This window comes from Nerophis lumbriciformis, linkage group LG04 (genome assembly GCF_033978685.3).
Source record: "Nerophis lumbriciformis linkage group LG04, RoL_Nlum_v2.1, whole genome shotgun sequence".
Lineage (NCBI taxonomy): Eukaryota > Metazoa > Chordata > Actinopteri > Syngnathiformes > Syngnathidae > Nerophis > Nerophis lumbriciformis.
Genome location: NC_084551.2, coordinates 1,685,482 through 1,697,879, shown reverse-complemented (window position 1 = coordinate 1,697,879; position 12,398 = coordinate 1,685,482). Strand labels below are relative to the sequence as shown.

Below are 12,398 nucleotides of genomic sequence, written 5' to 3'. Positions count from 1 at the left end.
CAGAGGACCCTATTGTAATTATAAGGTTTTATAATTATTATTCCACCGCCTCTTTGAGCTGTAATTTGACCCCCTTGACATGCTTCAAAACTCACCAAACTGGACACACACATCAGGACTGGCAAAAATTGCGATCTAATAAAAAAACCTAACCCCAAAACTCAAAATTGCGCTCTAGCGCCCCCTAGGAAGAAAACACAGACACAACTGCTCCTGTAGCGCTTCCCAGAGGGCAGCAGGTGGAACAGGTCAGAGCCAGGGTGGGTGCTGTCCTTGATGATGGCACTGGCTCTGTTGAGGCAGCGGGAGGTGTAGATGTCCGTCAGAGAGGGGAGAGGGCGGCCGATGATCTTCTGAGCCGTCTTGACCACTCTTTGCAGCCTCTCCCTGTCTGCTGCAGTGCAGCTGCCGTACCATACCGTAATACAGTAGGTCAGCAGGCTCTCGATGGACGAGCGGTAGAAGGTCAGCAGCAGGTCAGGCTTCAGGTTGTACTTCCCGAGGACTCTAAGGAAGTGTAGCCGCTGCTGAGCCTTCTTGATGATTGATGTGGTGTTGACTTATTATTCTATTATTCATATTACAACAATATAATGAAAGTGGTGAATAACACGGGATATTGCAGCTTGCTTCTTGTAAAGCAGGGGTGTCGAACACGGTTACACTGAGGGCTAGAGATGCGCGGTTTGCGGGCACAACCGCGGAGTCCGCGGATTATCCGCGGATCGGGCGGATGAAATTAAAAAAAATTAGATTTTATCCGCGGGTCGGGTCGGGCGGTTGAAATAAAAAAAAATTAGATTTTAAATAGATTCAGGCGGGTGGCAGTTAAACCAATTGGGAAATATATATACATAGTTAAATGTTGTTACCCACATACGAAAAACGAGCAGGCACCTGCAGCATATGCCACAACAGAAGAAGAGAAAAAAAAGAGATGGACACTTTTACGGAGCGGAGAAGGGACGCCTCGCCGGGGTCCGGGACCGAGGCCCCTTCCCCCGAGAGGGCCCCACCGGGAGCCGTAGCTGAGGCGATCCGCGAGAAGGGCCCGACGCACGTCCAGGGTCACCACCGCGCCCACCGCACCGACACCCCGCCTCGTCCGCCTTTGCCGCGGCCGGCGTCACGCGCAGCAGGTAAGCTAGCTTACCTGCCCGCCACCCCCGTGGCCGGGGGCTCGTAACAGGGGTCACTCCGCGCGCAGTGCGCTCACGAAAGGGGTGGGGCTCACCCTGGTTGATATAGACAGCAGGACGGTGGCCATGGAAGTCGGAACCCGCTAAGGAGTGTGTAACAACCCACCTGCCGAATCAACTAGCCCTGAAAATGGATGGCGCTGGAGCGTCGGGACCATACCCGGCCGTCGCCGGCAGCGAGACGCGCTTGGAGGTGCGCTCAGCGCGGCTCCCATATGATTGCGCACTGGTGTGCGTCTGGGTCGTGACAGCGTGGCACACGAATGTCCGTGCTGCATTGGATCAGTCTCCTTTCTTTAACAGGCAAAAGCTTTATAACCTCACTAATGCCTTGCATCGTCTATATTAGATATATAACAACGGGCGGGTGCGGGCGGGTGCGGTTCTGATCAAATGTTATATCGGGTGGATGGCGGATGGTTGACGACTTTCTGATGCGGTTGCGGATGAAATAATTGCCTATCCGCGCATCTCTACTGAGGGCCACATCACGATTATGGCTGTCCTCAGAGGGCCGCTTGTAACCGTACATAATTTATGAATATAAATGTATAAGAATTCCCCTCATGATATTAAATTAATTGCTGTGCATCTGAATATTATATTTGTATTACATACACTGTAAAAAAAATATAGATTTTTCAGTTAAAAAACAACAACAAAATAACTGGCAGCTGAGTCGCCACAACGTCATCGTAAAATGTACGATGGTTTTTACAGCATATTACTGTAAATGTAAAAACGGTACTATAGTTGTTTTTTTACTGTAAAATACTGGCAAATGAGCTGCCAGTTTTTTATTACTGAAAAATCTATTGTCATTTCTACAGTGTACAATTTGATGAATACCTTGCTTTGATATAACTCAAGCAGATATTTATTAGGGCCCGCATGGCCCGTTGTATAAGGACTCCCAAAGGGAGTCCTTATGCAATGGGACATAAGGACCTATTGAATTTGTAAGGTTTTATTAGGGCCCGCATGGCCCATTGTATAAGGACTCCCAAAGGGAGTCCTTATGCAATGGGACATAAGGACCTATTGAATTTGTAAGGTTTTATTAGGGCCCGCATGGCCCATTGTATAAGGACTCCCAAAGGGAGTCCTTATGCAATGGGACATAAGGACCTATTGAATTTGTAAGGTTTTATTATTATTATTCTTCCGCAACTTTGCGCTGTAATTTGACCCCCTTAACATACTTCAAAACTCACCAAATTTTACAAACACATCAGTAATATACGGCAAAACTTTTAATCAAAAAACCAAACCTCAAAACTCAAAATTGCGCTCTAGCGCCCCCTACGAAAAAAAACTAGACTGCCTGTAACTCCCACTAGGAAGGTCGAAGAGACATGAAACAAAAACCTTTATGTAGGTCTGACTTAGACCTAAATTTCATAATAGTATATTCTTGGGCAACAATCAACAGGAAGTTGGCAATTCCCCCTTCAAGACAAAAAAGTACTAAAAACAGTCACTTTAGCCTCTTTGAGCTGTAATTTGACCCCCTTAACATGCTTCAAAACTCACCGAACTGAACACACACATCAGGACTGGCAAAAATTGCGATCTAATAAAAAAAAAACCTAACCCCAAATCTCAAAATTGTGCTCTAGCGCAATTTTTTAATGAAACGCACAAAAAACTGCTCCTCGGAGAGACATGAAACAAAAACCTCTATGTAGGTCTCACTTAGACCTACATTTCATAAATTGACAACCCCCAGCAAGAATCAACAGGAAGTTTGCTATTCCCCCTTCAAAACAATTTTTTTGTAAAAACCGGTCACCTTCCTTCAAAAACTATCTCCTCTGAGCGCGTTTGTCGTTTTGGCTTCATACTTACACAGGAGAGAGATTGAACCCTTGTGTATAAAATAACAGAACAGAGTTTTAATACCTGCTCCGGTTTTGATTTTATGACCCTTCAAAGACCCGCTGCGCTGCTGTTTTTTTAAGATGGCTGCTTAAAAGCAGGAAGCACCAACGTGCCCACACAATGCAGACAAGGTAGGTACACTAGACAAAAGTCTTGTTTTGTTTGAATTTTTTAAAAGTTTGAAATTAATGACAGTATTATATTTGTTGCATTATTAGATAACAATGTTTAAAATATACTCCATAGCAGGGGTCACCAACCTTTTTGAAACCAAGAGCTACTTCTTGGGTACTGATTAATGCGAAGGGCTACCAGTTTGATACACACTTAAATAAATTGCCAGAAATAGCCAATTTGCTCAATTTACCTTTAACTCTACGTTATTATTAATAATTAATGAGATTTATCTTTGTGGAAACACTGATCATCTTAATGATTTCTCACAATAAATATATATAGAAACAGATAGATATCAATATGCAACACTTTATTTGTATATTTTCTCTAAGTGCACATTTTTCAAATTGAACATTTTCAAATGAGCACTTCTAAGACAGTCTTGTGAAATCACAATATCCCATTTGAACTAGCTAGCCACTAACATTTTTTTAACAAATCATGAATTATTTTGCACCATGTTTGTACAAATAATAACTCATGTAAAATACAAAAGTCAACACTCAAATTTTTAAATAAATGTCACACTTTGAACTGGACACCAAATCTGTTATCTGTTTCTTTGTCAGTTAGTGAAGACCAAGTCTTTCAAATATTTTCTTGGATTTTCAAATTCTATTTGAGTTTTGTCTCTCTTAGAATTAAAAATGTCGAGCAAAGCGAGACCAGCTTGCTAGTAAATAAATAAAATTTAAAAAATAGAGGCAGCTCACTGGTAAGTGCTGCTATTTGAGTTATTTTTAGAACAGGCCAGCGGGCGACTCATCTGGTCCTTACGGGCGACCTGGTGCCCGCGGGCACCGCGTTGGTGACCCCTGCTCCATAGCATGCAATACGTGTGTTTATGTCTGTCACAATGAAAAGATTACATTTAGTAAATGATAAAATGCTTTATTGACTCATATTATTTCAGGGCTTAAATGATGTGGCGGGGCAGCACGGTGGAACAGGGGTTAGTGCATGTGCCTCACAATACAAAAGGTCCTGAGTAGTCCTGAGTTCAATCCCGGGCTCGGGATCTTTCTGTGTGGAGTTTGCATGTTCTCCCCGTGACTGCGTGGGTTCCCTCCGGGTACTCCGGCTTCCTCCCACTTCCAAAGACATGCACCTGGGGATAGGTTGATTGGCAACACTAAATTGGCCCTAGTGTGTGAATGTTGTCTGTCTATCTGTGTTGGCCCTGCGATGAGGTGGCGACTTGTCCAGGGTGTACGCTTCCTTCCGCCCGATTGTAGCTGAAATAGGCTTCAGCACCCCCCACAACTCCAAAAGGGACAAGCGGTCGGAAATGGATGGATGGATGATGTGGCGGGCCAAATCTGGCCCCTGGGCCTTGAGTTTGACGCCTGTGTTGTAAAGAATAAAATGAAACTATTGTATCTTTTATTAATAGATACCTGCCAACTACTCCGGTTTTCCCGTAATTAGTACGGTTTTCATCAACCTATTCCGGGTTACGGTTGCAGTGATAAAAAATACGGTTTTTCATTAATTAAAAAAATATTTTTTTAAAAGTTTTATTCACGAAATCGCGTAACAACAATGGCAATCGACACTGCTTCCCGTAACTTCCTATCGAGCCATTCCGAATGCCATGCGCGAGGCTATTTATAGCACCGCTGCCAAGCACGAGGCACCAGTTGCCATTGTTTCCAAACGAGCGAACGATCATGGAATCAGCCGGAGAAAAATCGCAAACGAGTCTTAAACCGAAAAGAAAACCGCAGTCATTCCGTGAAGAATATTCAAAAGCCTATCCGGGAATAATTATCCGTTCCAAAAAAGGGTGAAAACTACGCGAATTGCACCTTGTGCGGACAAGATTTTTCGATCAGACACGGAGGAATTAGCGATGTAAAAGACCACGTTGGGACAAAAGAACGCAAGTCTAATGCCGTTGCTAGCGATACAAGTGGAAAACTTTCAACGTTTTTCGGATTTTAGCCACAAAAAGGTAATGACACCAATGTTATCTATTGGAATTGTTTAGTACTGTTATACTGTTAAAAGTGTTTATACTATTTATGCTTTCAAGTCCAAGTTGAAGAAATCTTGTTAAATGTTGACAGCATAACTACCAAAATACAGAAGTATGTCCTTAATATTTTTGCAGTGCTATTTCTGTTGAAAAGTTCAAATGATTACATTAGAGATGTGATGTGCCACTTTTCAAGTGTCTGATGGCTTCAATTAATTTTCATTCATTTTTCATATTTTGAATTCTTTTGAAAGGCTTACAAAAAAACTACATTTGAATTGTAATTCCATGCTATTGACAGGACTATTAATTTTAATGAAGTTAGCTTACCATGTTTACAGTATGATAATTGTGATAGAAATGTGAATTTTAGGCACAGAATATTTTTTACAATTGAACAAGGCAGTAGATTATACAAGCTTGGACAGAAAGTTAATAATGACACCAATTTTTTTTTAATGGAATTGTTTAGTACTGTTTTACCATTTGTTTACTGTAAAAAGTGTTTATACTTTCAATGAACAAATTGAAGTCTTGTGAAAGGTTGACAGGATAACTGGCATTAACTGTCAAAATAATTTCAAACTATTGAAGTTAGCTTACAGAATAAACATGTCAATCAACCCATATGATTTTTGCTGTAATATTTTTGTTTTGAAAAGTCACTGTGACTGATAGAAAAGTGATGGTTTTAGCAACATTTTAACCTGTCTGAATGCTAATAATCATTTTGCGTCGGGGGGCGAAGCCTGAACCCCCCACCAGGACTTTGTCCTGGACCTACCGGGGTCTGCGGCCCCTGGACCCTGGCTACTAGGTTTTTCTGATTTCAAAAGTTGGCAGGTATGTTAATACAGTATTTGTACTAATTATGCTGAATTGTATTCATATAAATATATATAGCAGATTTTTTTCATCATTTATTATTATTGTCCTGACAATCTTTTGGATTTCAACCATAACTCTTAACAATTTATTTCTTTATGGTAATGGTGCAGTGAAATCGTTAATAAGTCACAAAAGTTCAAACGTGGACTCGCACATGACAAACAGATCAAGCGAGGTATTAGTAAGTGTGGAATAACACCAACAACAAAGCCTGATACAGTACATGATAAACATTTATTATATTGAGCGCTCTGATAAGACATTATCAAAAGCTCATCGGGGTTGAAGAAATATTTTTATCACTGGATTACAAGACAGATGAATAGATCATAAAACAGTTTCTATGTAAAGGTCAAATGGGGTGAGACCAAAGACTACTTTTAGGATCATACACTGTACATTACAAGCATTTGCATCGGTTGGAATTTAGTCGATTTAAAAACGTCAGATTGCTGATGTTGAAGTCTAGTTGACAACTATAGAACATCACAATAAAAAAACCAAAAGGAGTCCAAATGGTGCCGTCATTCAGATCAACATGAGTCCCAGATGAATAGATCATAAAACAGTTTCTATGGAAAGGTCAAATGGGTTGGGACCAAAGACTACTTTTAGGATCATACACTGTACATTACAAGCATTTGCATCAGTTGGAATTTAGTCGATTTAACAAAGTCAGATTGCTGATGTTGAAGTCTAGTTGACAACTATAGAACATCACAATAAAAAACCAAAAGGAGTCCAAATGGTGCCGTCATTCAGATCAACATGAGTCCCAGTAATGTCAAGAGTGTGCAAACCACCAGGGACATACTGGTGAGAGCGCCGGAGTCTGGATCGGAAGAGAAACTAGTTACTCCATTTGCAGCTGTACATTAAGAGTGTCAATGAGCTTTGAGAAAGACAAGCTCAAATACCCCGCAATGTGTGGACCGCAGAAGCCTCCAGACCAGTGATTCCGTTATGCGCCGTGCAGGTGTACTCCCCCAAGTGCCGCTTTCCCATCTCCTCGATGTAGTACTCAGGACCGTACATGACACTGCGCTTGAACTTCCAGGAGAATGTAGCCTTTGGCAGTGATTCGGCCGAGCAGCGCAGATCGACGCTCTCCTCAAGCTCCGCGCCAACCGGATCCTGATCGATTATCGCTTCATCAGGCCCGTCTAAGCAGATGGTAAGCGGAGGAAGGAGATTATGAAATAAAATGATGGAGGTGGTGTGTACGTGATTTGACATACGTTGGAGTACTTACAAAAGACCTTCAGTTTGCATTTGGCGGTATCAAAGCTGATGGAATTACTGACTTTACAGAGAAACACTCCAGAGTCTCGCCTGTCCACGGGACTGATGGATAACACTCTGCCGCCATCATAAAAAACGACCGTGTCCCCAGGCTGCAGAGGCTTGCCATCTTTCTTCCACTCTCTGTCTAATACAATGCCTTTGGCATCGCAGGTTAAGTTGACAGAGCTTTTACCTTCGATCAAGATTTCAGTAGGACAGGCCATATTTGGTATGGACACTTCACCTGTGTACAAAAAAGAATATATTTTGAAAGCACACTGATACAGTGCCCTCCAAAAGTATTGGAACAGTGGATCCAATTCATTTATTTTTGTTGTAGACTGAAAACATTTGGGTTTGACATCAAAAGATGAATATGGGACAAGAGAGCAACATTCTAGCTTTCATTTCCAGGTATATACAGGTAAAAGCCAGTAAATTTGAATATTTTGAAAAACTTGATTTATTTCAGTAATTGCATTCAAAAGGTGTAACTTGTACATTATATTTATTCATTGCACACAGACTGATGCATTCAAATGTTTATTTCATTTAATTTTGATGATTTGAAGTGGCAACAAATGAAAATCCAAAATTCCGTGTGTCACAAAATTAGAATATTACTTAAGGCTAATACAAAAAAGGGATTTTTAGAAATGTTGGCCAACTGAAAAGTATGAAAATGAAAAATATGAGCATGTACAATACTCAATACTTGGTTGGAGCTCTTTTTGCCTCAATTACTGCGTTAATGCAGCGTGGCATGGAGTCGATGAGTTTCTGGCACTGCTCAGGTGTTATGAGAGCCCAGGTTGCTCTGATAGTGGCCTTCAACTCTTCTGCGTTTTTGGGTCTGGCATTCTGCATCTTCCTTTTCACAATACCCCACAGATTTTCTATGGGGCTAAGGTCAGGGGAGTTGGCGGGCCAATTTAGAACAGAAATACCATAGTCCGTAAACCAGGCACGGGTAGATTTTGCGCTGTGTGCAGGCGCCAAGTCCTGTTGGAACTTGAAATCTCCATCTCCATAGAGCAGGTCAGCAGCAGGAAGCATGAAGTGCTCTAAAACTTGCTGGTAGACGGCTGCGTTGACCCTGGATCTCAGGAAACAGAGTGGACCGACACCAGCAGATGACATGGCACCCCAAACCATCACCCAACCATGCAAATTTTGCATTTCCTTTGGAAATCGAGGTCCCAGAGTCTGGAGGAAGACAGGAGAGGCACAGGATCCACGTTGCCTGAAGTCTAGTGTAAAGTTTCCACCATCAGTGATGGTTTGGGGTGCCATGTCATCTGCTGGTGTCGGTCCACTCTGTTTCCTGAGATCCAGGGTCAACGCAGCCGTCTACCAGCAAGTTTTAGAGCACTTCATGCTTCCTGCTGCTGACCTGCTCTATGGAGATGGAGATTTCAAGTTCCAACAGGACTTGGCGCCTGCACACAGCGCAAAATCTACCCGTGCCTGGTTTACGGACCATGGTATTTCTGTTCTAAATTGGCCCGCCAACTCCCCTGACCTTAGCCCCATAGAAAATCTGTGGGGTATTGTGAAAAGGAAGATGCAGAATGCCAGACCCAAAAACGCAGAAGAGTTGAAGGCCACTATCAGAGCAACCTGGGCTCTCATTACACCTGAGCAGTGCCAGAAACTCATCGACTCCATGCCACGCCGCATTAACGCAGTAATTGAGGCAAAAGGAGCTCCAACCAAGTATTGAGTATTGTACATGCTCATATTTTTCATTTTCATACTTTTCAGTTGGCCAACATTTCTAAAAATCCCTTTTTTGTATTAGCCTTAAGTAATATTCTAATTTTGTGACACACGGAATTTTGGATTTTCATTTGTTGCCACTTCAAATCATCAAAATTAAATGAAATAAACATTTGAATGCATCAGTCTGTGTGCAATGAATAAATATAATGTACAAGTTACACCTTTTGAATGCAATTACTGAAATAAATCAAGTTTTTCAAAATATTCTAATTTACTGGCTTTTACCTGTATATATGATATGTGTGTGTATGTTACTCATCAGTTACTCAGTACTTGAGTAGTTTTTTCACAACATACTTTTTACTTTTACTCAAGTAAATATTTGGGTGACTACTCCTTACTTTTACTTGAGTAATAAATCTCTAAAGTAACAGTACTCTTACTTGAGTACAATTTGTGGCTACTCTACCCACCTCTGATTGACTATAGATTAAAATGACATTTTCACTTTAAATTCTTATCTGGATGTAAATTCTGGTAGAACGGTAGACCCCAACAATGCATAGCTTTTGATCAGGATAGAGAACAATAGATCTGGTACAGGTCATCATAAAAAATGTGTTAATAAATTGGATCGTTAAGAATGCGGTCCATTATGTGGACTAAATAACGACCAAAAGAAACATGCAGTTTCTGGCTGTTGGAGATAATTGCATTACAGGTCATCATAATAAGTTGATTGTTAAGAATGCGGTCCATTATGTGGAACTGATTGTTGATTAATGTTGTCTTGAAATAAAGTAAGGTTTAATGGAGTGCACGACATGGCCTTTTGTGAAGACATGACTTCTAATGTTAATACGACACTTGCACTAAAGCAGAATTTCAGAACATTCAGTCCGTAAGACATATGCATACCTGCCAACTACTCCGGTTTTCCCGTAATTAGTACGGTTTTCATCAACCTATTCCGGGTTACGGTTGCAGTGATAAAAAATACGGTTTTTCATTAATTAAAAAAAAAAAAAATTTTTTAAGTTTTATTCACGAAATCGCGTAACAATGACAATCGACACTGCTTCCCGTAACTTCCTATCGAGCCATTCCGAATGCCATGTGCGAGGCTATTTATAGCACCGCTGCCAAGCACGAGGCCATTGTTTCCAAACGAGCGAACGATCATGGAATCAGCCGGAGAAAAATCGCATACGAGTCTTAAACTGTTGGGTTTCCTCTTTCTTCTTTCATCTTCAATGAATACTCCAGTTTTATATATATGAAAGATGATGGTTTATTTTAAGGATGGTTCAGTACAATGCCTCACAGCACCGGGAAACAAAACATCGGTAACTGTGGAAAATAGAACACAACTCCATCGAACTTTTCTGTGTGTATCTCATATTCTCTCGCGCGAAGTGAACCGGAAGAGATCACGTGACGATAGCGCGGATGAACCTGCACTACCGTATACAACCTATTGGAGGCGCATAACAACAACAGCAAGCCTTTCTTCTCATGATACACAGAAACAGCATTAATAACAATGAGATCACATTTACTCAACATAAACCGAAAAGAAAACTGCAGTCATTCCGTGAAGAATATTCAAAAGCCTATCCGGGAATAATTATCCGTTCCAAAAAGGGTGAAAACTACGCGAATTGCACCTTGTGCAGACAAGATTTTTCAATCGGACACGGAGGAATTAGCGATGTAAAAGACCACGTTGGGACAAAAAAACACAAGTCGAATGCCGTTGCTAGCGATACAAGTGGAAAACTTTCAACGTTTTTCGTCGCCCAAACAGATTCTTTGGATGTGATAAATGCCGAAGTTTTATTTACGGAGGCAATAATTGAGCAAACAAAAAGGTAATGACACCAATGTTATCTATTGGAATTGTTTAGTACTGTTATACTGTTAAAAGTGTTTATACTATTTATGCTTTCAAGTCCAAGTTGAAGAAATCTTGTTAAATGTTGACAGCATAACTACCAAAATACAGAAGTATGTCCTTAATATTTTTGCAGTGCTATTTCTGTTGAAAAGTTCAAATGATTACATTAGAGATGTGATGTGCCACTTTTCAAGTGTCTGATGGCTTCAATTAATTTTCATTCATTTTTCATATTTTGAATTCTTTTGAAAGGCTTACAAAAAAACTACATTTGAATTGTAATTCCATGCTATTGACAGGACTATTAATTTTAATGAAGTTAGCTTACCATGTTTACAGTATGATAATTGTGATAGAAATGTGAATTTTAGGCACAGAATATTTTTTACAATTGAACAAGGCAGTAGATTATACAAGCTTGGACAGAAAGTTAATAATGACACCAATTTTTTTTTTTATGGAATTGTTTAGTACTGTTTTACCATTTGTTTACTGTAAAAAGTGTTTATACTTTCAATGAACAAATTGAAGTCTTGTGAAAGGTTGACAGGATAACTGGCATTAACTGTCAAAATAATTTCAAACTATTGAAGTTAGCTTACAGAATAAACATGTCAATCAACCCATATGATTTTTGCTGTAATATTTTTGTTTTGAAAAGTCACTGTGACTGATAGAAAAGTGATGGTTTTAGCAACATTTTAACCTGTCTGAATGCTAATAATCATTTTGCGTCGGGGGCGAATTGAACCCCCCACCAGGACTTTGTCCTGGACCTACCGGGGCCTGTGGCCCTTGGACCCTGGCTACTAGGTTTTTCTGATTTCAAAAGTTGGCAGGTATGCATATGTCAGATCTTACTCACTCAGCACCTCCAAGTTAACATGTCCATGAATTGCCTCGGCGCCATATGGGATGATGATTAACTCATATTCCCCGCTGTCTTCCTCGGTCAGGTTCCTGAGCACCAAAGATCCGGTGCTCTTATCCAGGCTGATTCGGCCCTCATAGCCCGGTCCCTCCACATCCACGCTGGTTGACGTTATGATACTGTGGGTAACGTTGAAGCTCCAAGTCAGAGCCATAAACGGTTCAGGTGTCGGTTTTAGAGATGTCTCGAAGGTGACACTCTGTCCGGCTGTCCCACGAAGTAAGTCAAGCGGGATTATGCCCGCTCCACAGCAAAGACCTGCAAAAATACGATCAAGTACAGTAACCGACAAGTCACAAGGAAAATGTCAAGTATACCTGAATATAGCAACATGAAGAAGGTTGCCCTGAAAAGCTTGTAAGACATTGTGATGTATTTCTCTGTCCACTCTTCTGTTATTGTCCGACTTGTGCGTGTCTGGTTTCGGCAGCAATGGAAAGA

The 12,398-nt window shown here is 40.9% G+C and overlaps 1 protein-coding gene across 1 annotated transcript; it reads right to left on the bottom strand.

The window, feature by feature from the left end:
- Nucleotides 1–6,338: 6,338 nt before the first annotated feature.
- LOC140678724 (cell adhesion molecule CEACAM20-like) lies at nucleotides 6,339–12,398 on the bottom strand. Its single transcript, XM_072912913.1, has 5 exons — nucleotides 12,275–12,398; nucleotides 11,892–12,215; nucleotides 7,376–7,651; nucleotides 7,041–7,286; nucleotides 6,339–6,955 (listed from the first exon to the last, which is right to left on the bottom strand). Exons 1-5 carry the CDS (start codon nucleotides 12,321–12,323, stop codon nucleotides 6,882–6,884), a joined length of 969 nt encoding a protein of 322 aa, XP_072769014.1. The 5' UTR covers nucleotides 12,324–12,398; the 3' UTR covers nucleotides 6,339–6,881.

Excerpts from the sequence above, each read along its gene's own strand:
- LOC140678724 (XM_072912913.1), bottom strand. The coding sequence starts at position 12,323 with ATGTCTTACAAGCTTTTCAGGGCAACCTTCTTCATGTTGCTATATTCA. Across the intron at positions 7,652-11,891 it reads TGTTAACTTGGAGGTGCTGA|GTGAAGTGTCCATACCAAAT; the intron begins GTGAGTAAGATC and ends TTTTGTACACAG. Across the intron at positions 6,956-7,040 it reads TGCGGTCCACACATTGCGGG|ACTCCGGCGCTCTCACCAGT; the intron begins GTATTTGAGCTT and ends CTTCCGATCCAG.